This window comes from Emiliania huxleyi, assembly GCF_000372725.1.
Source record: "Emiliania huxleyi CCMP1516 unplaced genomic scaffold EMIHUscaffold_58, whole genome shotgun sequence".
Lineage (NCBI taxonomy): Eukaryota > Haptophyta > Isochrysidales > Noelaerhabdaceae > Emiliania > Emiliania huxleyi.
Window position 1 is genome coordinate 591581 of NW_005197648.1, and position 26040 is coordinate 617620.

General features: G+C 66.9%; 4 protein-coding genes across 4 annotated transcripts; 2 read left to right on the forward strand and 2 right to left on the reverse strand.

Annotated features, from left to right (window-relative positions):
* Positions 1-4189: 4189 nt before the first annotated feature.
* On the forward strand, positions 4190-5074 carry EMIHUDRAFT_55040 (hypothetical protein; the record flags this gene model as incomplete). The annotated part of the gene is made up of 1 exon (XM_005764833.1): positions 4190-5074. A coding segment is annotated over one exon (885 nt), but the record flags the coding sequence as incomplete, so codon positions are not given.
* A 5980-nt stretch (positions 5075-11054) lies between these two features.
* EMIHUDRAFT_67092 (hypothetical protein) lies at positions 11055-11471 on the reverse strand (the record flags this gene model as incomplete). The annotated part of the gene is made up of 1 exon (XM_005764834.1): positions 11055-11471. One exon carries the CDS (start codon positions 11469-11471, stop codon positions 11055-11057), a length of 417 nt encoding a protein of 138 aa, XP_005764891.1.
* A 428-nt stretch (positions 11472-11899) lies between these two features.
* EMIHUDRAFT_213749 (hypothetical protein) lies at positions 11900-12778 on the forward strand (the record flags this gene model as incomplete). The annotated part of the gene is made up of 1 exon (XM_005764835.1): positions 11900-12778. One exon carries the CDS (start codon positions 11900-11902, stop codon positions 12776-12778), a length of 879 nt encoding a protein of 292 aa, XP_005764892.1.
* Positions 12779-18054: 5276 nt separating this feature from the next.
* Positions 18055-25939, reverse strand: EMIHUDRAFT_422149 (hypothetical protein; the record flags this gene model as incomplete). Its single annotated transcript, XM_005764836.1, has 11 exons — positions 18055-21626; positions 21706-22017; positions 22144-22512; positions 22624-24036; positions 24114-24264; positions 24426-24484; positions 24552-24806; positions 24982-25072; positions 25155-25249; positions 25390-25430; positions 25561-25939. The coding sequence occupies 11 exons, from the start codon at positions 25937-25939 to the stop codon at positions 18324-18326; spliced, it is 6468 nt and encodes a 2155-aa protein (XP_005764893.1). The 3' UTR covers positions 18055-18323.
* Positions 25940-26040: the final 101 nt, after the last annotated feature.

Genomic DNA, 26040 nt, shown 5'->3' on the forward strand with positions numbered 1-26040 from the left:
GCGAGTGTGTGGGAGATTCACGCCCGTCGCTCAACGTCTGTTGAAAAACTGTTCGCTGAGCAAGCTCACGGTCGAGCAGGCTTGACGCGCGCTTCAGGATAGCAAGAGGCGTGCCCACTCCCCTGAGGAGCGTGCGGGCACGCCTGGGAATCGTTGTGGACCGACCATGGACTGAGATGACAGCCGGCGAAGCGCTGCGCCAAAACATGGCTCCGAAAGCGTCCGCCCTCCTGAAGCTTCACGGCGGAGGCTGTGAAGTCGCGGCATCGAGTTCAACCTCAGCGCACGCACGCACCGTGCTGGGGAGGAGTTGGCCTGCGAGCGGCGAGCGCTCCCGAGCGCGCGGCGCCCCGTTCTGGCCATCTTTCGCTTTCCCACCACAAAATCGCCTCTATTTTGTGCGCCTCCAGTGGCAGGTCTAGCCGGGCCCGATTTGTGGTACTTTTGATGTTTGCGCGCCGGATCTCGACTCCGCCGTGCTGCGGTGCGTCCCAAAGCAAAACTTGTGTCAGAGGGGCCAGATTGGCCGATTTATAACGACAAGACCGCGTCTGAAGGCTATTTTGCCGCGACACCGATACGCGGTTGAGGGCCCACGGTTGTGGCTAGTGGAGGTTGCTGTACAATCCGAGGGCGTTCCCATGGCCTCACGGGCCCGGGCGAGGATCGTGGCTAGAAAAATCAAAAAGTACCATCCGTGGGGGCGAGATTCTTAACTGTGTAGCTCGATTTTGACCCAGAACTACACAGAACGGCCCCAAATCGGCCCGGAACCGACCCGTGGGCCCGTCTGCCGCACCCAGCTCCGCCGGGAGGGGCGCGCGCCGTTCCCCGCGGCTCGGGCGGGCCACGCAGACGCGGCGGGAGAGCTTCCCGTGCCCTGTGAGTGCCGCCACACCGCCTCAAACAGGTCCCAAAGTGGGGGGTTTGCCTCAAGTGCAGAAGAAGGGGAAGGTGCTAGGTGGCACACCGCTAACTGCCGTACTCGTGTAACTCGCGACGCAAATAAATAAATAAAAACAGACACCTCTCTACTGTGAGATGGGTAAAAAGCTAAAAGGAACAGGCCCACGCAGCGACTCAAACGCTCGTGTCTTTTTTTCATTTTACTTGCTAATACTGCATTCTGGAACAATTTGCGCATTAGGCATTAGAGGACCGAATCCGAAAAGTCCAAAGTGGCTCACCCTCTCCAGCGCCTCTACCGCCCCTTCTTCTCCTCCCTGCCGCTGCCAGACTCGGCCCGCGGCCGCCTCGCCGCCCGCACGAGGTGACCCTCGAGCGCCTCGCCAAACGCGTCGAGCGAGAAGTGCGCCTCGACGCGCGAGCGCGCCGCGAGCCCGCGCGCGCACAGCTCGCCGGCGGCGTCGAGGCCGGCCGCCTCGGCGTAAGCGGCGGCAAAAGCGGCGGGCGTCGGCTCGCACAGCCACCCCGTCTCGCCGTGCGCGACCGACTCGCACGGGCCGCCGAGCGCGACTGCGATCACCGGCCGACCCGCCGCCATCGCCTCGAGCGGCACGATGCCAAAGTGCTCAAAGGAGGGCGTGTAGACCACCGCGCCCGCCCGCGCAAACAACGCACCCCGCTCCTCCGCAGACACGTTCGTGCGCAGCTCGACGCACTCCTGCAGCCCGAGCGCGCCTGCCTCGGCGAGCAGCTCGGCGTGGCAAGCGACCTGCTCCGGTAGACGCTCGTCCAAGCCACCCGCAAGCACGAGCCGCACCGCCGCACCGCCGCCGCCGCCCGCGCCGCCGCCGGCGCGCAAGTGCGCGAGCGCGCGCAGCGCGAGTGCGAGGTCCTACTGGCGGGAGGCTCACGGGCGGCTCCGGGGAGGCTTCCGGCGGAGGGGCGCGGCGGGCTGCGCTCCTTCTTGCGCTCGAACCGGTTGAGGGAGACGAGGGTGAAGTTGTCCTGGCAGCGGGGGAGGGGTTGGGCGGGTGAGGGGACGCGTCTGCGCGGCGGAGAGGGGGCGGGGCGGGGCGAGAGGAGGCCGCCTCTGCCGGCGCGGGCCACGCGAGCAGCCTGTTGTTGGCGAGGGAGATGGAGGGGTGGAGGACGGACGGCGTGCAGCCCAGCCTGCGCAGGAGCGGGAAGGAGGCGGCGAAGACGGACGCGGTGTAGGCCGAGTTGACGAGGACCGCCGACGCCGCCCCCGTGCAGAGCTCCTCGAGCAGGTCGAACGGCAGCCGGTACGCGGCGCGCACCAGCGCGAGCGGGCCGCGCGGGCGCGGCAGCAGCGAGGCCGAGCCCGCGGCACCAGCAGCCTCTCCGGTGGCGAGGAGTTTGTCGGGGAAGTGGCAGTAAAAGACGACGGGCACGCCTACCGCAGGAGTCGCAACCTCGGGTGCCGCGCGGCCGCGGACCAGCCGCCGCAAACGGGCGCGCGCCGGCGAGCCGCAGCAGCGCGACCGGAGGCGCCACCTGGTCCACGACCGCCACGTCGCAGCCCGGCTCGCTCGCCAGCAGCCACACAGCGCCCGCCAGGCCACGCACCGTCGCGCACAGCACGTGCAGCCGGCCGCGGACGTGGCGTGGCACGACGGCGCCGGCGACAGCCACGGCGAGCGTGCCATCACGCGTCTCCTCAAAGCAGCGGCTGCGGTCGTGGTGGGAGGTGACGATGAGGACAGAGTGCCCACGCGCCTGCAGCACCGATGCCGCGTCCACAACGAGCCGCTCCGCGCCGCCGATGCCGAGGTCCGGGTGGAGAAAGACGGCGCGCAGAGGGCGCGACGGCGGGCGGCGGCGAGCGCGGATGAGGAGAAGCCTCCCGAGCCGGACCGCGAGCGGGAAGAAGCAGAGCGCACACAGCGGGAGGAGCCAGGCAACGAGCAGGAGGTGGAGCACGGGCATTCAGCCCCGACTTGGAACGAGAGAGGTTCCGAAGAGCAAGAAAAGATCGGCGACACCCAAGTGCGGACGGCGCGCGCACTGGCCTAACACAGGTGGCGCGCACTGGCACTAACACAGGTGCCAGTCCTGTGCCTGAAAGAACGCTTTCCGTCTTATTGGTCGAGAAACCCTTCGGGTCGCTCCTCATCGCAAACCCTGTCAGCAGAGACAGAGTCCTCCCACAGGAAATAAAATAAACAGTCATCTCCAGGGACGCAGGGAGAGATGGGCGACGCACACGAACACAGAGGGACAGTGCGCACCCCGCCCCGCTCGCAGGGCGTGCATCACACAGGTGGACTGTGTGACTCCTCGGGTTTCTGGGACTCAGAGGTGTGCTAGTCGCTATTCTCCGACAATTCCGACATGTCTGACGGGCAGTTCGGGCTCGAGCGGTCGCGGTCGCGGCCAGCGCGTGAGGCCTGGCTAGGGTTGCCGGGCGAGAGCTCGACCCACGCCCCCACGCGCCGGAGCGCGCGTGGTGCTTGAGCAGCGGGCGGTCGCAGCCACCTCGAAGGGTAGCTCGTCGAGCCACTCGCCGAATGTGCCCTCGTCCTGCGCCGCAGCGAGGAATTGCTCACCTAAGCCGTACGCGCGGCAGGCCCGGTAGAGCGCCTCGTTCTGGATGGATCTCCTCCGGCGCCTCGGAGTCGTAGCCGCAAACGGAGGAGCCGGCAGAAGAGGCCTTCGAGGCGACGAGGAGCGCGTGTACGCGTGTATAAAGAAAATTTGTTCCTTCTTCGGCATCGCAGTTCGCGCGCGTTCAGGACGCACGACGCTCCTGTTCGCCGCATTTCTGTTCGCCGCATTCGCCGCACATCGAGGGCCGCCGCCCATGGGCAAACGCCGCTCGGTGTGGACCGAGGGCCCCAGCGAAGCGCTCGTGCCTCGCAGTTCCGCTGCGGAGGGGAGCGCGCGCGCTTTGCGCCAGGTCTACCACACCGTGGTGATTGATGGACGGAACGAAATTGCCTCAGGTGCCGGCGAGAAGCTTCGGGAGAAGGAGGGCGTCTCTACAGGTTGGTCGGATCCGCGGACAATCGAGATCAGGAGCTACGCGGTCGCGGGCGACCTGCAGCTCAGCGATGAGCTCCGGGCACGGGGCGGATGGCGAGGTCCCCACGCCACCCAGCGCGGCTCTCAGGTCTATGAGCTGGCAACCGGACTTATCCGGGAGGCGGCCCAGGTCGTGAACTCCATCCGCTCGGAGCCAGACTGCATCGACTCTGGCTGGAACGTGGGCGGGCGCGACGCCCTCCTCCACCGCCTCCTCACGGGCGAGACTCGGCACAATCCGGTTCTTGGGCGCGACGAGGCGGAGAACTTCTGCCTGCTCGCCACCGCCTGCGCGGAGGCTGTGCGAGAGCAGCCGACAGTGGTGTGCGTGCCAGCGCCCTGCAAGGTTTTTGGCGACGTGCACGGGCAGCTTCGCTCGTTGCTGCTCCTCTTCTCCGTGTATGGCTTCCCCAGCCACGGCATCGGCGACGTGCAGTCCATCACGTACGTCTTCAACGGCGACTTTGTCGATCGCGGCCCGCACCAGCTGGAGGTCGTCGCCCTGCTGTTTGCCCTCAAGATCGTCTACCCGGAGCGCGTCTTCCTCATCCGCGGCAACCACGAGTTTCGCAGCGTCAACGAAAACTTGGGCGCCTGCGGTTTCAAGGCGCATTGCAAATCGCGCTTTCCCGCGCCGTTCGGCTGGAAGCTCTACGACACTTCCCACCAGACCTTTGAGCTCCTTCCGCTGGCGGCGTGGCTGGGCCACGCCGTGATGGTGATGCACGGCGGCGTGGGCGACGGCAGCTGGGACATCCACGACCTCGCCCACGTTGAGCGGCCCCTGAGGGAGCTCGAGGTGCGCGACGACGCGCTGGCCGAGAGCGTCGTCGCGCGGGCCGCCTTCCACGCCGTCTGGAGCGACCCAAGCGACTCGGACCACTTCATGCGGAGGGGCGTCCACCAGAGCGGGCGCGGAGAGCACGTCCCTGAGTTTGGACCCGACGTGACGATCGACTTTTGCAGGCGTAACGACATCAAGGTTGTGATCCGGTCGCACCAGTTTGTCAAGGAGGGCTTCAAGGTGATGCACGCCGGCCATCTCATCACCGTCTTCTCGGCGCGAGACTACTTTGTTGATGTCGACAACGCGGCTCAAGAGAAGGGCAACGACGCCGCGATGCTCCTCCTCACCCCCGACCGCAACGGGGACTTGCGCATCCATCCGAAGCAGGTCTCCGGGTGCAGGTCAGGCGTTGCCGCCTCCCTGCGCAATAAAAAGATGCAGGAAAAGCTGGATGTGGCGAGGGTGCTAGTTAGCAGGGGGCGATCGGTCTTCCTTTGGGTCATCACGTGCGGGGGCGAGGGAGGGCTGCGGGGCGCAGACCGCCGCACGTCGCCAATGCGAAGACGACAGTCCTCTTCCTGACGTTGGCGCGTGTTTTTTGCGGCTCAGATGTGTACGTATGTAGCTGTAGGAGATCAATGTCAATTTGGTTCGTATGCATGTGGGTATAGCGTGGTAAAGAGGGCACACGTACCTGACAGGCGCACAGGCGGGCGCTGTGTGTGCTGTGCTGTGGCGCGGCGCGGGGGTCGCGCGGGGGTCGCGCGCGGAGAGAGAGACAGAGAGAGAGAGTCAGCAAGTCGTACACAGAGTCAGAGAGACTGGAACTGGACTCTGGAGTGGCGGTCGGTGCTCGCGGTTGAGGGAACGAGTCGGATAGCGCAGACGTCTCGTCGCGAGCTACGTGCATAGTCAGCGGTGTGTTGACGTCTGTTTGGTATCGAATTCCACAATACTCTTCTACAAACGAAGAACGTTCCTCGTCCGCACCCTCCCCGTCGCCCGCCTCAAAAGCGCGAGGTAGAGAGAGATGCGGGAAGGGACAAGGGACAACGGGGTGGTCGCGGGGCGCCGTGGTTGCCTCGGCGCGATGCATCGCGACGTCGGGCAGCCATCTCGACGTCGCGATGCATCGTGAACCGACTGCCCCTGTTTTGTGATCTGGGACTCCACGAAGGAGGAGCAGCCTGCTGCGCGCTGCGCAAGCACGGGCGGGAGGGGTTTCTCCTGCGGAGTCGTGCGTGCGCGGGGCTCCTCTTTGCGAATACTCCCTACATACATCTCGTACCCGTTCTACCAGAGAATCCATAACCCTCGCTCGAACTTTAGCACGGGGAGTCTCGCGGAGAAGGGGCAACTCCGGCACTGACGGTCGGTCGGCCCCGTCGGAAAACACGCCCGCGTGGATCGCGTTACGCCAATCCTCGCTACCCAGCGCGGCCAAAGGATATCAACCTCGAGGACCTCGGCAGATCGCGGCCTGCGTGAACGACGTCTCGATTTCGGGCCCGGAGTTGTGCGTTTATGTGAACGTAGCTGCGCGAGTCCCGCACGGCGCGCTGCACTGGCACACGAGGCCAGGCGCACCCGTCTGTACGGTGGCGCGGCACGACAGTGCAGCGCGGGCCCGAGCAGCTGCCGGCGGAGCACCTCCTCGAGGGCAAGACCATCCACCGCGGCGGGCCTCACTACATGAGCGCTCGGGCGCGCGACTATGGCCAGGGCGGCGCTGTCGCAGACAGGGCGAACCTGGTCCAGCGCGACTACGAGGCGCGGGCGGCGGCACTCGATGCCAAGCCGCACGTGCAGGCATGGAACAACGGCTCGAGGGACGCCGTTTCCTCCGTGCTGCGCTCGTTTGGCACCGTGCGCAGCCTCGTTGTCGGGGCCTACGCGGAGGCGCCGGACGACCTGCACCAGGTGTTCGACTGTGTGGTGGAGTCGGCATCCAAGCAGCACTGGAGGCGGATCGGCGCGCGTAGCGCGAAGGAGGCGCGGTCCTACTTCGCTACGACGCTGCGGCGGGCGTGGGGCGTGCACTTTGCGCGCGAGTTCGCGCGGCACCGCATCCGACGCGTGGTGTTCGTGGGGGCCCCGCGGCGACAGCCGGGCAGGCCTCTCGCGACGGCCGATGGAGACTGGCCAGCGCTGTCGGCGGGCGAGTTTGCGGCGCACGCGCTGCGCGTAGGCGGCGCGTGGGCGGGCGGCCCGCCCGGCCGTCGGTGAGCACCGGACGCGAGGGTCGGTCGGCTCTTAACTAGCTGTATACTCGAGTATAGTCGCGATCTGCCGGCGTGCGTATGAGCTCACTAGCTAGAGCTCACACTAGAGGCCGTCATCGCATTCGCCTTCCTGGGACCCAGCGCTGACTTCTGACTGTCGTTGCTGTCTCTCTCCCTTCTCGACTGTCTGTGCTTGTGCGTCTTGGGTGCGGAGTTGTGCGTTTATGTGAACGACGTCTCTTCACACCTGAAGACCATTGACAAACCGCACAGCGATTTGCCAGGAATGCAGTGCGTCCGGAGCCTGACGAACCTCGACGTCGAGCCGCTCCGCGAGCACCTCGCCTCGTGCGGCCAGCCCTTCAAGACGTCCGAGCTCTACGCCACCGCCGACGCCTCGCGCTTCGCAGACACCTCCGTCCGCCTCTCCGAGTCGCGTGCGATCGTGGACCCAAAGCTGGCCGCCCTGAGCGAGGCGCGCGCGTGGCCCGTCACCCCAGTCGTCCCTGTGTGGGTATGAGCCAAGCCTCCTGTGACGGTCGGTCGCTTACACGCTACTAGGCGCTCGTCAAGGAGATCTCTGCGAGCGACACGCAGTACGACTACGTGCTCTGCCCCGACAACATCACCCACATAAAGTACTCGGCGGGCGGCTTCTTTAAGCGGCACACCGACCACTGCCGCGGCGCGAGCAACCTGATCGAGGAGTTTACGCTCGTCGTCAACGTGAACCCGGACAACGTGCCGTGCGAGGGCGGCTCGACCGTGATCCACCTGCCCTCGGGCAGCGCCTCAACCTTCGCGACCACCTTCGACCAGACCACACAGCTCGGCGGCGGGCTGCTCTTCCGCAAGGACCTCGAGCACGAGGGGCTGCCGGTCCGTCCGGCGTGCTGCTCTCGGCGGCGGTGAACTGCGCCTCTTCACGCTCAGTGATGTGGACAGGTCGCGTCCGGCGAGAAGCACCTCCTCTGCATGAACGTGTGGGGCCGCCGCCTGAAGCAGGGCCAGGTGCTCCTCGTGACCTTTGAGGATGCCCCCGCCTCGTCCACCTCGGACGCCTCGGCGCTGCGCGCGGCGAGCCTCGCCAAGACGCACGCCCTCGCGGCGGAGGAGGCGGAGGCGTCGCACGCGCTCAAGCTCGTCATCGACGGGGCGAACCGCCTCGCCGACGAGGCGGAGGCCCCGCGCCCGGCCGTGGTGCGCTACGCGGCGCCCGAGGGGGTCGACTTTGACACGTTTGATCTCGTCTGCCGCATCTGCCGGCGCATGCACCTGACGGCCGCGATGCTCGAGGGCGAGGCGCGGCAGCGGGCCATCGACTACTTCTTCCCCGGCGCCTTCTTCAAGTGGGAGAACCTGCTGCTCGAGCAGGCCGGCTTGGCCGAGCCCTCCTACCCGGCCACCCCCTCGTCCGAGCTCGTCTTCGACAGCATGCTGCTCGCGCAGCCGCAGCCCGACGACGCCGCGGCCGATCTCGACGTGATCGTGACGGGGTCGGCCGAGCGAACGCGGGTGGTCGCAGAGCTGGCGCGGGAGCTCGAGCTGCCGTACGTGGAGTTCAGCTTTGCGTTCGTCAAGGGAGACTTCACCGACACTGGCGGCGACGAGCCGCTCACGCAGGTCTGGCTCTCGCTTGGAGGCTACGACTCGATCTTCTCTTTCCAACGAGTGCACAAGGCGAGAGGCGACGGCCACTCCAGCATCGGTGTCCAGACGCTCTCGCTCGCGCAGTACCTTGCGCACAAGGACGTGTTCCGTGTGGCGCACCGCTCGCCCTTCACGCAGCGCGCAAAGTACGTGCCCTACTCGGCACTCGATGCGGTGCCCGGAGAGTTCAACCAGCTTAAGAGGAACTTCCGTGATCTGGAGGGCGACTCATTTGGGGACGAGGGATGGGAATGCTTGGAGCAGGCCTATTGCTATGGCCTGCGCGCTGCAGCCGACTCGTCCATCGAGACGAATGCGATGCTGTCGCTGGCCTTCAAGCACGACCAGTCGATTCCTACGTCGCTCGAGTACCTGCCGGGCGGCAGCTCCTTCGACGAGGCGAGCTCTGCGCGCGCGAAGGCGCAGCCGTGGCACGCGGAGGCTGCTGCGGCGGCTGCGCTGCGCAAGGACGAGGTGCGGCCGATCCTCGACGCGCTCAAGGAGAAAATGGAGAAGGAGCTAGCGAAGAGGAAGGAGGCGTTTCGGGTCGAGTTCGAGGATGACTTCGAGGACGAGGATGACTTCGAGAATGGATGGGAGGAATATCAGTTCGATGACCATGAAGCCCGCGAGATCCAACGTGACAAGTACGGGTGCGTCGATCGGGACCCGACCCTTGCAGAGGACGACGGCGACCACGGCGTGGCGGCGCCGGCGGGGGCGTGGCTCTTCCACCGCGACGAGCACGGCAAGACGTGCTTCAACGAGGCGGAGGCGCGCGCGGCGTGCGAGCTCATCGCCGCGATCAAGCTCGACGAGCGCGTGGTCGCCGCGATGGCGGACACGGAGTTCGTCTTCCCACAGGAGCACGCCAGCACCCGCGACTTCGTCTGCAACGGGGAGGCGTACGGCGAGTTTGAGCTGCTTCAGGCCCGCACCGCCCGGGTCGCAACACTGCATGCTCGCGCGCTCCAACAGCCCTCCGTCGACCGTTGCTGGGTAGGTGACTGGCGTCGTGCGGCTCGAGGCCAAGCCGGAGCTGGTCAAGGCGGCGAAGGAGGAGGAGGTGGCGAGGCGCAAGGAGCGACGGGAGGCCTTCCTGCGGCAAGAGCAGAAGCGCGAGGCCGAGGAGGCTGAGCGCAACGCCAAGAGGGCCAGGATCGCCGCCGGAGAGGAGGTCGAGGAGGAGGAGGCTGAGGAGGAGGAGTCTGCGGAGGAGTCCGAGGAGGAGGAGGTCGACGGGGAGGAGTCCGGGGAGATGTCGGGGCAGGAGTTTGAGGACGCCGACGAGGTGTCGGGCGAGGAGGAGGCCGAGGACGGCACGGGCTTCCGCTGCGTTATCTGCTGAACAATTCGCGGGGGCTGGTGCTCCTGCTATTTGAGGTGGCAACGCACGCAGCACGCAGCTTGTCTGCCGCGTGCGATGGCCGAGGGAAGGGGGGGGGGGGGGGAGGGGGGGGGCACCTTGCCCGGAGAGGCGGCACGCAGCCCAGGTCTCACTCTCAGGCCAGCGCGTGTGCACACACACAACACCCCGAGCGAGACGTGTCGGACGGCCACGGAGCTCAGCGGTCAGCGCGTGGAGTGGGGAAGATGTGCATTGTGCTCTTTTGAGGCGAAGACGAGGCGGGGTATGTCCGGTATATCCCATCCGCGTGTTTCATCCGGCTGGAGAGCCAGAGGCAAATTTAGAATGTGATGATCGAGCGCATGTGTGGCGAAGCCGCGGCGGGATAGCCGGTGTATAAGAGAGCAGCCGCGGCGGCATATACGGCTCTACCGACTACACCGCACACGCCCATGCACACGCCACAGGGAGAGGGTCTCTCAGACTCAGTCTCTCTGTACACACTGTCTGTGTCGTAGTCCACGCGTAGCCTGACTATACCGCGCACGTCCCAAACGCATATCACCCTGTGACGCTGGGGTCGCTGGTCCACGCGTTGGCGGTGCTTTCGGGAGGCGCAGCAGGACGTTACCAGCGAGGGTACGTGCCATCCCTCTCCCAGACCTGCGAGGCGAGAGCAGCAAAGGCGGTGAAGCAGGCCCGAGAGCGGGTGGCTCCGAGGTGCGGTGGGCAGGGGGGTGTGCGGGTGCCGCCACGTCAGCCGCATTACTCTCTTCGGGGGTTTGACTCTTCAGCGGGCGGCGGCCACTCGCGCGGGCAGGCGCGAGGGCGCCGGCGCCTCGAAGCGGCCTCTTGTTGCTCATCCTCGGGGCGGCACCGCGGTGGGAGGGGGCGGGGCGGGGGGCGCCGGCGGGGGAGGGGCGGAGAAGCTGCCTGCTGACGTGGAGTGGCGCGCTTCAGCCGCGCCGCGACGGCGGCTTCGCCCTCGCCCTCTCGTCCTCTGGCGCCCCTTCACGCGTCGAGTCGGCAGCGCCGAGCGGGTGCGCGCCGCGGTCCTTCTGGCTCGCTCACCGCCGCCAGCCCGCCTCCGCCGCCTCGCTCAGTACCCGACTGTCACGCAGGCGATGGCATAGACCCAGGAGCTGTCCTCAGCAGAGTCGCCGAGCGACGGCACGGAGCACATCGACTCGAACCGCGCCCCACCCTGCAAAATCTCGACCGGCAGCAGCTTGCCGTAGGCGAAGCACGCCTGCACCTCCGCCATATCAATCGCAGGCGGCGTGGGCAGCCCGTCCGCGCTGGAGTCAAACGGCACCGCGAGCTGAAGGCGGAGGAGGGCGTTGCCTGCCCCTCCGGGCACCAGCCGCTCGAGGGACGGGACCGAGTTGAAGGAGATGGCGTCCTTGCACGCCCGCACACAGGCCTTGGTGAGGTCCTGGCCGTGCTGGTCCGTACCAACGCCAGACTCGATGAGGATGACCTCTCGGAAGCCGGGAGGCGCCTTTGTGATGCTCATCTTGAGGCCGCGCGCTGGCGGGCGCATCGCCGGGCGTGACGCAAGTCGTAGTCGCGATGCGAGCATGGAAGGCTGCTCAGCGAGGTGGTAGATCGAGACGGCGTGGGCGAGTAGAGGCACACGCACGCACTTCGAGGTCTCTTGGAGCAGAGCCCGGCCCCCCCGGGGGGCGAGAGCCCCCCCCCCCAATGGGTCCCTCGAGAGGGGTACCCTGGGTGGGCGGGGCCTCTACTCGCCAGGAGACGGCGCGTCTCAGATAAACGCAAAAAATATACGAATTCAGTTTGTGCGCACGAGCGGCTTCGGCGTTTCTGTTTTCGCGATACGCCAGAGTCAGATCTCCCAAAAAGAAAGAAAAGCTCCGCGCACAAGCTGTCAGCGAGGTGTCGCAGCGTGCGAGCCCGCGGTCGTCGCTCCGAGCTACCGCAATGTCCCTCTTCCGCGGCTGCGGCACCACGTCCTTGTACATACCACCGCGCACCGGCCGCGGCGGCACGCCGCCACGCACGCAGGGCCTCGCGCTGTTGCTCGGTTGGACGGCCGGCTCGTACCGTCACGTCCAGAAGCACGCGCGGCTGTGGCACGGGCTCGGGATGCGGACAGCGACCGCCACAACGGATCTTGCGATGACGTTTCAGCCGGCACGGCTCACGGGGATCGAGTGGGTCGCCGACAATCTGCTGCACACCGTGCGCTCGCAGCCAGAGGACTCGCTGATCGTGCCTCACGTCTTCTCCAACGGCGGAGCGCTGCTGCTGCTCACGCTGCTGAAGCGCGCGCGCGAGGCGGGCTGTCCGCTCAGCTTCGACGCCACCGTGTACGACTCTGCTCCTAGCCGCTCCCTCTGGCCCGCGCAAGCGCCGCTGGTGGGATGGCTGTCCACGTCCGGCCTGCCACTCCGCGAGCGGCTGGCGCTCCTCGGCCGCGTCTCGGCCAACGCCCTCGCCGCGCAGGCGCTGGCGCCCATCAAAGGCGTGGAGCCTCCGCTGGGCGATTTTCCGCAGCTCAGCGACCCGGCTGTCAACGCGCCTCGGCCAGAGCTCTTCATGTACTCTGGCGCGGATTCTCTCGTGCCGGCGCGTGGGATCGAGGCTTTTGCCCAGCGGCGCGCAGAGGTGGGCTGCGACGTGCAGCTCCGCCGATTTGAGGGCTCGCCACACTGCGAGCACTACCGCCGCCACCCAGGCGTGTACGACGCAGCGGTGCGAAGCTTTGTGGGCTCGCTTGCCGGGTGGAAGGACGAGGCTCAACCCACTGAGCGCGATAGAGACCTGGGAGCGCAAGCGCCGTGTGATATTTCCGCCTAATTTTCTACACTTCGTTGTTGTCGCGACACGGCGCTTCGGCGCTCGGTGGGTTATAAGAAAGTTAATCGTTATATTGTTATTTGATGGAGATGATCCGCGTCGCCGCCGGCGCCGCAACACGAGAGAGAGAGGCGTGAAAACTGAAATTCTGAAAAACGCGCCAAGGCTAAGGGGGGCAAGAGCGGCTGGTCGTCATGTGGTACATTCTGTGCGATCGCGGCACGGTGAGCTGGCCGTCGCAGGTGAGTGATCTGCCGCCGGAGGCGGAGCCGGCGACGCACCTTCTGTTCACACTTCGCTTCAGCATCTCACCAGCGACCAGGTGCTTCTATTGGTGCTCGACACGGCTCACGGGGCCCCGCCGCCGCGCACTCTCTAATGACGTGATGCATCGCAGACCAGGTAAAAGCGCTTGTTGTAGGCTTGTTCCGGGGACGTTGAGGAAATGTCAATACTGCGTCCGCCTCTCAAGTCGCCTCTCCGCAGGCGCACACGCGCCGACTCCCCACCCCACCCCGCCTGCGCAGGCCCCGCCACGCTGGCTCGCTCGCTGTCACACACGAAACCCCTCTCTCAGCCCCCCGTGCGCGTCTCCCGTCACAGCCCCTTCGCGACGACCGCGACGGTCCGGATACGCCCCCCCCCCGCCCCCCGGGCCTCCTCTCCAGAACTCCTCTACTCGTCGACCTCCTCCTCCTCAGCCTCCTCCTCCTCGACCTCCTCTCCGGCGGCGATCCTGGCCCTCTTGGCGTTGCGCTCAGCCTCCTCGGCCTCGCGCTTCTGCTCTTGCCGCAGGAAGGCCTCCCGTCGCTCCTTGCGCCTCGCCACCTCCTCCTCCTTCGCCGCCTTGACCAGCTCCGGCTTGGCCTCGAGCCGCACGACGCCAGTCACCTATACAGATGGGACGGAGTAGTTTGCATACCGGGCTTGTGCATACAGGCCCCGGCACACACCTGCAGCAGCACAAACTCGCCGTACTCCTCGCCGTTGCACACGTAGGCCTGAGCACTGGCGTGCTCCTGTGGGAAGACGAACTCCGTGTCCGCCATCGCGGCGACGACTCGCTCGTCGAGCTTGATCGCGGCGATGAGCTCGCACGCCGCGCGCGCCTCCGCCTCGTTGAAGCACGTCTTGCCGTGCTCGTCGCGGTGGAAGAGCCACGCCCCCACCGGCGCCGCCACGCCGTGGTCGCCGTCGTCCTCTGCAAGGGTCGGGTCCGAGCGGGAATACTCACTCACGTCGCCGTAAAGGTCGTGCTCTTCGTGCTTTTGCATCTCCCACGCGGCCTCGAACTCATCCTCGGTGTAGCCCTCATGGCACTCTGCGTAGTGAGCACGAAAGCTCTCCTTGTGCGGGGCACGCTCCTTCTCCATCTTCTCCTTGAGCGCGTCCTTGCGCAGCGCAGCCGCCGCAGCAGCCTCCGCGTGCCACGGCTGCGCCTTCGCCCGCGCAGAGCTCGCCTCGTCGAAGGAGCTGCCGCCAGGCAGGTACTCGAGCGACGTAGGAATCGACTGGTCGTGCTCGAAGGCCAGGGAGACCATCGCACTCGTACTCGAACTCATCTTCGCCACGCGTCCTCGCCATGCGCGCTCGAACTCAGCCTCGTCGTAGACCTCTCCCTCCAGGCCTTCTTCCTGCTCGAACTCGACCCGAAACGCCTCTTTGCTCACGCTGGCCATCTGATTTGTCTCGATGGACGCGGTTGCGGCGCGCAGGCCGTAGCAGTAAGTCTGGTTGAGGTTCTCCCCTACCCCCCAGCCGTTGGGATCCTCGATCTCGGAGAAGTCCCTCTTGACCGGATTGAACTCGTCGGGCACCGCATCGAGTGCCGAGTAGGGCACGTACTTTGCGCGCTGCGTGAAGGGCGAGCGGTGCGCCACACGGAACACGTCCTTGTGCGCAAGGTACTGCGCGAGCGAGAGCGTCTGGACACCGATGCTGGAGTGGCCGTCGCCTCTCGCCTTGTGCACTCGTTGGAAAGAGAAGATCGAGTCGTAGCCTCCAAGCGAGAGCCAGACCTGCGTGAGCGGCTCGTCGCCGCCAGTGTCGGTGAAGTCTCCCTTGACGAACGCAAAGCTGAACTCCACGTACGGCAGCTCGAGCTCCCGCGCCAGCTCTGCGACCACCCGCGTTCGCTCGGCCGACCCCGTCACGATCACGTCGAGATCGGCCGCGGCGTCGTCGGGCTGCGGCTGCGCGAGCAGCATGCTGTCGAAGACGAGCTCGGACGAGGGGGTGGCCGGGTAGGAGGGCTCGGCCAAGCCGGCCTGCTCGAGCAGCAGGTTCTCCCACTTGAAGAAGGCGCCGGGGAAGAAGTAGTCGATGGCCCGCTGCCGCGCCTCGCCCTCGAGCATCGCGGCCGTCAGGTGCATGCGCCGGCAGATGCGGCAGACGAGATCAAACGTGTCAAAGTCGACCCCCTCGGGCGCCGCGTAGCGCACCACGGCCGGCCGCGGGGCCTCCGCCTCGTCGGCGAGGCGGTTCGCCCCGTCGATGACGAGCTTGAGCGCGTGCGACGCCTCCGCCTCCTCCGCCGCGAGGGCGTGCGTCTTGGCGAGGCTCGCCGCGCGCAGCGCCGAGGCGTCCGAGGTGGACGAGGCGGGGGCATCCTCAAAGGTCACGAGGAGCACCTGGCCCTGCTTCAGGCGGCGGCCCCACACGTTCATGCAGAGGAGGTGCTTCTCGCCGGACGCGACCTGTCCACATCACTGAGCGTGAAGAGGCGCAGTTCACCGCCGCCGAGAGCAGCACGCCGGACGGACCGGCAGCCCCTCGTGCTCGAGGTCCTTGCGGAAGAGCAGCCCGCCGCCGAGCTGTGTGGTCTGGTCGAAGGTGGTCGCGAAGGTTGAGGCGCTGCCCGAGGGCAGGTGGATCACGGTCGAGCCGCCCTCGCACGGCACGTTGTCCGGGTTCACGTTGACGACGAGCGTAAACTCCTCGATCAGGTTGCTCGCGCCGCGGCAGTGGTCGGTGTGCCGCTTAAAGAAGCCGCCCGCCGAGTACTTTATGTGGGTGATGTTGTCGGGGCAGAGCACGTAGTCGTACTGCGTGTCGCTCGCAGAGATCTCCTTGACGAGCGCCTAGTAGCGTGTAAGCGACCGACCGTCACAGGAGGCTTGGCTCATACCCACACAGGGACGACTGGGGTGACGGGCCACGCGCGCGCCTCGCTCAGGGCGGCCAGCTTTGGGTCCACGATCGCACGCGACTCGGAGAGGCGGACGGAGGTGTCTGCGAAGCGCGAGGCGTCGGCGGTGGCGTAGAGCTCGGACGTCTTGAAGGGCTGGCCGCACGAGGCGAGGTGCTCGCGGAGCGGCTCGACGTCGAGGTTCGTCAGGCTCCGGACGCACTGCATTCCTGGCAAATCGCTGTGCGGTTTGTCAATGGTCTTCAGGTGTGAAGAGACGTCGTTCACATAAACGCACAACTCCGCACCCAAGACGCACAAGCACAGACAGTCGAGAAGGGAGAGAGACAGCAACGACAGTCAGAAGTCAGCGCTGGGTCCCAGGAAGGCGAATGCGATGACGGCCTCTAGTGTGAGCTCTAGCTAGTGAGCTCATACGCACGCCGGCAGATCGCGACTATATACAGCTAGTTAAGAGCCGACCGACCCTCGCGTCCGGTGCTCACCGACGGCCGGGCGGGCCGCCCGCCCACGCGCCGCCTACGCGCAGCGCGTGCGCCGCAAACTCGCCCGCCGACAGCGCTGGCCAGTCTCCATCGGCCGTCGCGAGAGCCTGCCCGGCTGTCGCCGCGGGGCCCCCACGAACACCACGCGTCGGATGCGGTGCCGCGCGAACTCGCGCGCAAAGTGCACGCCCCACGCCCGCCGCAGCGTCGTAGCGAAGTAGGACCGCGCCTCCTTCGCGCTACGCGCGCCGATCCGCCTCCAGTGCTGCTTGGATGCCGACTCCACCACACAGTCGAACACCTGGTGCAGGTCGTCCGGCGCCTCCGCGTAGGCCCCGACAACGAGGCTGCGCACGGTGCCAAACGAGCGCAGCACGGAGGAAACGGCGTCCCTCGAGCCGTTGTTCCATGCCTGCACGTGCGGCTTGGCATCGAGTGCCGCCGCCCGCGCCTCGTAGTCGCGCTGGACCAGGTTCGCCCTGTCTGCGAGAGCGCCGCCCTGGCCATAGTCGCGCGCCCGAGCGCTCATGTAGTGAGGCCCGCCGCGGTGGATGGTCTTGCCCTCGAGGAGGTGCTCCGCCGGCGGCTGCTCGGGCCCGCGCTGCACTGTCGTGCCGCGCCACCGTACAGACGGGTGCGCCTGGCCTCGTGTGCCAGTGCAGCGCGCCGTGCGGGACTCGCGCAGCTACGTTCACATAAACGCACAACTCCGGGCCCGAAATCGAGACGTCGTTCACGCAGGCCGCGATCTGCCGAGGTCCTCGAGGTTGATATCCTTTGGCCGCGCTGGGTAGCGAGGATTGGCGTAACGCGATCCACGCGGGCGTGTTTTCCGACGGGGCCGACCGACCGTCAGTGCCGGAGTTGCCCCTTCTCCGCGAGACTCCCCGTGCTAAAGTTCGAGCGAGGGTTATGGATTCTCTGGTAGAACGGGTACGAGATGTATGTAGGGAGTATTCGCAAAGAGGAGCCCCGCGCACGCACGACTCCGCAGGAGAAACCCCTCCCGCCCGTGCTTGCGCAGGAGCGCGCAGCAGGCTGCTCTAGAGCTGTCAAACGTTAACTTTGGGCCTAACAGTTGCACTATTGTTGGCTGAAAATCCTCAACGTTGTTCAAGTGTTCTCCCCAGCCCAAGCTGTTACTGTTTGTTACTGTTGTTACTGTTGTTCAGTGGCCAGCAAGCAGAAAATGCCAAAACCCCCGGGTAAAACCCGAAAATACCTGGGTTTTCCCGGGTATTTTCGGGTATTACCCGCACTGGACGCTGGAGATCGTCGTGGGTCACTGCCAGGCCTTCCTTATTGTTGTTCAGCCGGCCTAACGTTAGCTACTGTTGTTGGGGAGCCCCACTGTTGTTCTGTTGTTACTGTTAACACTAGCAACACTGTTCAGCTCTTAACGTTTGACAGCTCTAGGCTGCTCCTCCTTCGTGGAGTCCCAGATCACAAAACAGGGGCAGTCGGTTCACGATGCATCGCGACGTCGAGATGGCTGCCCGACGTCGCGATGCATCGCGCCGAGGCAACCACGGCGCCCCGCGACCACCCCGTTGTCCCTTGTCCCTTCCCGCATCTCTCTCTACCTCGCGCTTTTGAGGCGGGCAACGCTCGGGGAGGGTGCGGACGAGGAACGTTCTTCGTTGTAGAAGAGTATTGTGGAATTCGATACCAAATAGACGTTACCAAACCACCGCTGACTATATGCGAGACAACAATTTGGAGAGAGAGAGAGAGGACGCACAAGCAGACACCCTCCCGACGTCCTGTACGTAGCTCGCGAGCTATCCGACTCGCCTGCGCTATGAATCCGACTCGATCGTCCGACTGACCGACTCCAGTTCTCCACGACGACCGCACGTTCCAGCCGCTGCTTGGACATAGCTTGCTATGGCCCCCCCGCCGCCGCCCCCGCCTACTCGCCCTCCTCGTCCTCCTCGTCCTCCTCCTCGTCGTCCGACGCCGCCTCGCCGACCGAGAGCTTGAGCTCGTACTCCTGGTCGCAGCCGAGGTACGAGTCGCAGATCAGGTAGAGCATGTACGCGTGCTCGCCCGCGTCGGGCGCCACAAAGTCGAGCTTGACGCGCGCCTTGGTGCCGAGCGTGATCCGCTTGATCGAGACGAGCGAGTTTGCGGTGGGGTCGCCCAGCACCAGCCACCACCCCTCCTCCTTGGTCTTCGGGTAGCGCGGCGCGTGCACCTGCGGCGCGCGCTTGGACGCCTCCTCCTCCTCGTCCGCCTCGCGCTGCAGGCTCACGAGCACCGAGACCGCCTCGCCCGCGGCCACCTCGTCCGCGTCCTCCACCTCGAAGGAGAGGTCGATGTTTGGGTACGCGTTGGCGACGCGCGCCACGTCGGCGAGCTGCGCGGGCGTCATGCCGAGCAGCGCGTCGCGCTCGGCGTCCTCCATGTCCATCAGGTCGAAGACCGACTCGACGCCCGCCGCGGCCGCCTTCTTGGCGAGCGCGCGGTCAAAGTGGGGCAGCTGCAGCAGCGCCGAGTCGCGGTCCCACATGCCCTGCACGCACATCTGCGACAGCTCCATCGCCGCCAGCGCGGGCGCGAGCCAGCCCGAGGAGGAGATGACGTCGACCGTCGCCTGCAGCAGCCGCGTCGACTTCTCGAGCACCGTCGCCGCGTCGGCCCCCATCTCGCGGCCGACGTCCATCCGCGAGAAGTGGCACTGCAGCAGGACGTTGGCCTTGACGTGCGGGTCGTTGAAGCGCGGCTCCTCGAGCGCGAGCGGGCAGTGCGAGCCGAGCCGCTGCAGCACGTCGTCCTCGCGGTGCCGCACCGGCAGCGCGTCGAACTCGGCGGCCGAGGCGAGGATCTCGACGAGGCCCTTGAGCTTGGTGGTCGGCTGCAGGCTCGACGAGAAGAGCTCGATCGTCGTGTACTGGATGTAATAGTACGAGGCGATCATGCCCAGGTTGAGCGGCGACACCTCCATCCCGTCCTCGATGGCGACGCAGCGCGCCTGCTCGAGGTCGGTGAGCGTCGTCTCGACGAGCTCGGACAGGTGGTCGGAGAGGTGGCGGTGCGAGGCGCCCTGCAGGTTGTAGTAGTTGGGGTTCTGCGTCAGCCGGCGGTACATGAAGGTCCACGTGAGGTAGTCGACGGCGTCCTGCTTGTTCTCGATCGTCTTGGTGACCACCTCGGCGCAGAGGTGGTCGTGCAGGAAGTGGTCCAGGTGGCTCTCGACGGGGAAGGGCTCGTACAAAAACTTGCGGTAGAAGAGCTTCTTCGGCGCGTGGCACAGCAGCACGCAGCGGCCAGACTCGTCGACGAGCGGGCGGCACGCGCGCCCGATCATCTGCAGGATGTCGGTGATCGGGTAGTCGGCGTACCGGTGCTCGGCGCCGTCGTAGTACTGCGTGTCCATCAGCACCACCAGCTGCGCGCGCGGCTTGAGCCCCCAGCACATCGAGTGCGTCACCACGAGCACCTGCACCGCGCCCGACTCGTGCAGCGCGCAGACGGCGCGCTGCTCCTCGGCGCCGAGCCCCTCGTGCAGGAAGGCGATGCCGTTGGAGACCATCTCGAGCAGCGCCGGCTCCTTGAGGTGCTTCGCGAAGGGGGCGATGTCCTCGGGCGCGGCGTGCAGGAAGCGCTGCGGCACGTCGTCGGCCGTGGCGTACGTGAGCAGGTCGATCGCCGTCAGCTGCGCCTGCTTGGCCGACGGCACGAAGATGATGGCCGGCCGGTCGGCGGCGTGGTTGACGACGGCGTAGTAGGCGGGCTTGGACATGGCGAGCAGGCGCGACGGCACGTGCGCGATGTCGAAGCCCTGGATGTGCAGCTCGAGCGGCACGGGCCGCACGTTCGAGTGGAAGTTGAAGATGCCGTGCGGCGTGCAGCCGACCCACTCGGCCAGGTCCTTGGCGTTGGCGAGCGAGGTGGAGAGCGCGACGATGCGGCAGCGCGACTCCATGTGCGACGAGATGTACCGCATCCGCGAGATGACCACCTCGAGGACGGGGCCGACCTCGCCGCCGATGAGGTGCATCTCGTCGACCAGCAGCAGCGCGACGCTCTGCACGTTCTTGCGCTGCTTCCACCGGCGCGAGAGCAAGTCCCACTGGTGCGGCGTCGCGACGATGAGCGTGCCGCGCTCGAGCAGCTTCAGGTCGCTCGCCGTCTCGCCGGTGAGCTGCACGACGCGCACGCCCTCGAGCGCGCCGAGGGTGCGGCTCCACTCGGCGTACCGCTCGTCGGCGAGCGACTGCAGCGGCGCGATGTAGACGCAGCGGCCGGCCGGGTTAGTCTGCAGCAGCCGCAGGTAGGCGAACTCGGCGCAGATGGTCTTGCCCGAGCCGGTGGGCGCGCCGATGAGCACATTCTCGTCGCCGGCGAAGAGGGTGGAGAAGGTTTGCGTCTGGATGGGGTTGAAGTGCGAGAAGGCGCCCTCGTAGAGCGAGGCGTAGGCGCCGAGCGCGGAGACGGGCAGCGGCTGCAGGTCGAGGAGCTCCGTGTGCGGCGGGTACTTCTCCGGCAGGATGAGGTGGCGGAACGAGATCGGCAGCGTCGCCTCGCACCCGAGCCAGCGGTCCGAGACGACGCGAACAAAGTACTGCGGCGGCAGCGGGTCGTAGATCGGGATGGTGAAGGTGAGCGAGTGGTCGTCCTCGGCGAACTTGGCCTTGAGGAGGAAGAGCTCCGAGTGGAGGACGTGCTCCTGGTCGACGTCCTCGACGAGCACGTAAAAGGGCTCGGCGGTGCCGTGCACCTTGGGCTCGAACTGGAAGTCGGGCGTGATTGTGAGCTCGACGCGCAGCACGGTGCGCGTGATCGGCTGCACGTGCGCCGAGAGCTCGAGCCGCGGGAACTGGTGGACGAAGCGGTAGATGGCCTTGCCCATCTTCGGGAAGCGGATGAGCTCGCCAATCTCCTGCGGCGCGAGGTCGTAGAAGCGCTCCCAAGGGAAGTCCTTGCGCTCGATCTTCTTGATGATGTCCTCGGGGATGTTCTTGAACTGGCGCAGCGGCGTCTGCGAGAGCCACATGCGCCGGTCGATCATCTTGCAAAAGTTGAGCACGCGCTCGGCGAGCGCCGCCCAGCCGCGCTTGAGCACGATCTCGTGGATGCAGCGCATGAGCCGCGCCGCCGACTGGGTGATGTAGGTCATGTCGGAGAGGAGCGAGAAGCCGTCGAGCTTGAGCTGCGAGATGTAGGCCTGCAGCAGCACGTTCGTCTTGGCCGAGGGCTCGTCGACCCCCTCCTGCGGGGCGCGTCGCGGACGCGTCACGCGCGTGTCGCGGGCGCGTGTCGGCCGAGGGCTCGCCGCCGCGCGCCTTGACGGGGATCGGGACGCGCTCGACGAGCCGCATCAGCTCCTGCTTCTCCTCCTCGCGCACCGTCAGGTTGGAGAAGTCCTTGGAGAGCGAGAAGAGGCGGAGGAGCTCGATGTCGGAGAGGGTGGGCTTGAGGTGCTCGTTGTACACCGAGATGGTCGACGCGCCGACGTAGTAGTACGCGGCGACCCGCCCGAGGTCGGTGGGCTGGAACTGGCCCGACTTTCGCTCGTACTTGATGAGCGCCGTCTTGTCGAGCTGCGTCGCGGCGGAGTGGACCATGTCGATGCGCCGCTGCTCGAGCAGCGGGTCGGACGCCTGCGCGGCACGGAGCGGGCCTGTCGCGGGGGCGCGAGCCTCGGTCTGGCGGGTGTTAGCGGCGGGCGGGCGCGCCTTCTCCGCGTCCGAGGCGCCGTAGAGGGGTGGGTTGCGCAGCATGCGAACGTACAGGTAGGTGTAGCCGAGCCAGTTGACGGCCTCGTGCGCGTTCTGCACCGTGCCGAGGACGATCTCGGCGTTGAGGTTGTCGGCCAGCTTGCCCACGTACTGCGACTCGATCGGCAGCTGCTGGTTGAGCAGCGAGAGGTAGTACTGCAGCTCGTTGTGCGTCGTGAGGATGATGCCGACGCCCTTCTCGTCGGCGCGGTTGACGTACTGCGGCCGGCCCGCGCGGCCGAGCATCTGCATCACGTCCATCATCGAGAGCTCGGTCCACGACCCCTTCTCGGGCGAGTACACCTGCGTCCCCTTGATGATGACGGTGTGGGCGGGCAGGTTGACGCCCCACGCGAGCGTCGCCGTCGAGACGAGCACCTGCGGGGCGGAGGCGGCGCGGGATGTGGGAGGCGGCGGAGGGGTGGGGGGTCGGGGGTCGTGGGGAAGGGCGGAGCTGGCGCTCCGGAAGGGGGGGGGGGGGGGGAGCACAGGGAGCGCCTGGATGTGTCCGTCGCCGAACAGGTCCTCGACGAGCGTGCGGTCGGCGCGCGTCATGCCCGCGTGGTGGATGGCGAAGCCGTACGGCAGCAGGTCGGCGAGCTCGCGGCTCTTGACGCCCTCGGCCTCGGTCTGCAGGATCTCGCGAGAGGCCGAGTCCTCGCGCAGGAAGTTGATGAGCGTGTCCTCGTGCAGCGCCGTGTCGCGGATCGCCTTGGCGGTCTTGGCGCACTCCTTGCGCGAGTGCACAAAGACGAGCACCTGGTTGGTGCCCGCCTGCTCGAGCGTCTTTTGGTAGACGATGTCGTTCATCAGCTGGAAGCGCTTGATCGCCTTCTTCTCGGTGATGCCGATGTACTGCTGCTCGAGCGGCACCGGCCGGAACGAGTTGTCAAAGTAGAAGAGGCCCTTGTCCGGCTTGACGCGCAGGAAGGTGGCCACGTCCTCGTAGTTTGGCAGCGTGGCCGACAGGCCGACGACGCGGATCATCTCCTGCGTCGTCTCGATCTGGCGGATGGTGCGCGCGACGATGGACTCGAGCACCGGCCCGCGGTGGTCGTGCAGCAGGTGGATCTCGTCGATGATGACCAGCCGCACCAGCTGCGTGTACGTCCGGTCCCCCGCCTTGCGCGTGATGATGTCCCACTTCTCGGGCGTCGTGACGATGAGCTGCGTCTGCGCGATCTGCTCCTTGGTGAGCTGCTGGTCCCCGGTGAGCTCGTTGACGGTGATGCCGAACGGCTCGAGCCGCTTCCCAAAGTTGAGCACCATCTCCTGCACGAGCGCCTTCATCGGCGCCACGTACACGATCTTGAAGGCGTCGAGGTCGAACGAGCCGTCGGGCTGGCGGTGCAGCCCGATCTCGTGCAGCAGCGTGAGCATCGCGACGTTTGTCTTGCCGGCGCCGGTCGGCGCGCAGAGCAGCATGTTCTCCGCCGAGAAGAGCGCGCAGTCGTACACGCGCGACTGCACGCGGTTGAGCGACGACATCCCTCCGAAGGCGGGCCGCGCCCATGCCGGCATGTCGTCGATCCGGACGAGCGCCTCGCCGTCGGTGAAGGGCTTCGCCTTGAGCGCGGGCACGTGCACCTCCTCGTATCCCTTCTTGGCGACGCGGAACGAGCCGGGCGGCAGGTGGCACTTGCGGTTGGCCATCAGGTGGCCGCCCGCGGCGAAGGTGATCGCCTCCAGGTCGAGCGTGTTTCGGCCGACGCGCGCCTTGCCCGCCTCTGGCACCGCCGCGAGCATGTCGGCCGTGAGGACAGACGCCTCCGCCTCCGCCTTGCGCATGCGCGCGAGGTCGGCCGTCTCCTTGCGCACGCGCGCCTCGAGCTGCTTCGTCTCGGTGAAGATCTCGTCCGTCTTGTCGCGCGCGGCGGCGAGGTCCGAGAGCACCTCGGCCGCCTGCGGCGACTCGCCAAACTCGCGGAGCAGCGCCTAGACACTTCCTAGACACTTCTTAGACATTTCCTTGTTCACACCTCCTTGGACTCGCCACACTCGCGGAGCAGCGCCTGCTTGGCCGCCTCGGACTGCGCCTGCGCCAGCCGCGTGCAGACAGCGATGCGCCAGCGGTGCTTGAGCAGCCTCCGGATGAGCTCGAACTTGTCGTAGTCGAGCAGGATGACGAGCCTGGGGGAGGAGAGGGGGGGGGTGGAGCGGTGAGGGAAGCGTGCATACTAGCGGCGGCGGCGGCGGCGGCGGCAGCGGCAGCAGCGGCGGCGGGCGGCGGCGGGCGCAGCGCGGGGTTGAATGGGGCGGGTGCGGGTGGTGCGGGCGCGGGGCTGGCGCACTTGTTCTCGCAGTCGCGCTCTTCCGCCTCGGTGAGCGCGAGGAGGACGTCCTCCGACACCTTTTGGGCGACGAGCGGGTCGGAGAACAAGGAAATGTCTAAGAAGTGTCTAGGAATCCTCCGACACCTTTTGGGCGACGAGCGGGTCGGAGAAGTACTTGCCGCACTCGCGCTGGAGCCAGTAGGCGTCGATGGTGTCGACGGGGAGCTCGTCCTCCTCCGCCTTGGCCGCCTCGCCCTCGTCCGCGATGCCGCCCGCGAGCTCGCGCTCCTGCCGCGTCTCGACGAGCCCGTCGGCGTCGTCGTCCTCCTCCTCCACGACGCCGACCATGTCGTCGTTGCCCTTGGTGCGGTGCTCGTCCTCGGGGTTCTCGTCGTCGTCCTGCGCGAGCGGGGGGGGGGGAGGGGGGAGAGTTGAAGCGACGGGGTCGGAGAGATTGGCCTGGTGAGGGCTGGGCAGGCGCGAGGAATGGCCCCGGGGGGGGAAGCGAGGGAAGCGAGGGGAGCGAGGGGAGCGAGGGGAGCGAGGGCGGTGCTTGCGCCTCGTCGAAGACGACCGCGACGCCGAGCTCGTCGTCGAGCTTCTCGTTGCCCGTCGCGTCCTCCGCCACGTAGTCGGTGATTCGCTTGCCCGCCCCCACCAGCCGCCTAAGCCGCCAGCCAGGCACGGGTGAGAGGCGGCGGCCGGACTGCTGCTGCTGTAGCGGGCCGCAGGGGGAGGAGAGCGAACCCGAACGTCTCTTGCGGCAGCGAGTTGACAAGCTTCTCGATCTCGCGCTTGCGATCCGGGTCGGTCAGGCCGTCGTCCTTCAGCACGGCGAGCACCTGCCAACCGGACGCAACACCCTTCACACATCCGCGCTCCGGCGCAGCCTCGCGCAGCGCACAGGAACGGAGGGAGGGAGGGGGCGAGGGGCGAGGGGGGTGGAGGGGGGGGGGGGGGGGGGAAAAGGGGAGGGGGTGACCTCGTCCGCCGCCCCGCGAAGGATGTCGTGCGGCTGGTCGCCTGAGACGCGCGCCACGACGGCTCAGTGCAGCCGCCCCCGCGAGAGCAAGGCCGCGGCGGGGGCGCGGGGAGGGGGCGCTTCACGCGCAGCGGCGCTCGGCGTGCGGGGCTGCGGCGGTGCGCAGGGCACCGAGCTGGGAAGAGAGGAGGTGCAGCAGGTCCTCGTACGCTTGTCGCGTCTCGCGCGACCGCGGCCGGTACGAGTCCATGTCGTCTCCGAGACCGAGCACCGACTGCTTCGCCTCCTCGCGCCGGCTGCGCTTGGCGGCGGCGGCAGCATCGTCCTTCTTGCGCTTCGTCCCGGCGCCGCCCGTGTCGGGCTTCGCGTGCACTACCTTGTCACCGAATTTGGTGCCCGTCAGATAGTCCTTCAGGCTCTCCGGCTCGCCCGACGGCTCGTCGACGCGCGGGCGGTGGTCTCCGGTTGTCAGCACGAGGTTGGAGTTGGCGCGGTACTCATACTGCCGGTACTTCGATACCTGCTCCGCCCCGCGGGTCGAGTCGGTCATCCACGGGACGCTCAGCAGGCGCGGCGACGCTTCGCAGTCAGTGAGTGCGCGCAGACTGCAACAAAAAAAGAATTTTACAACAAAAGAATTGTGAGTATAAG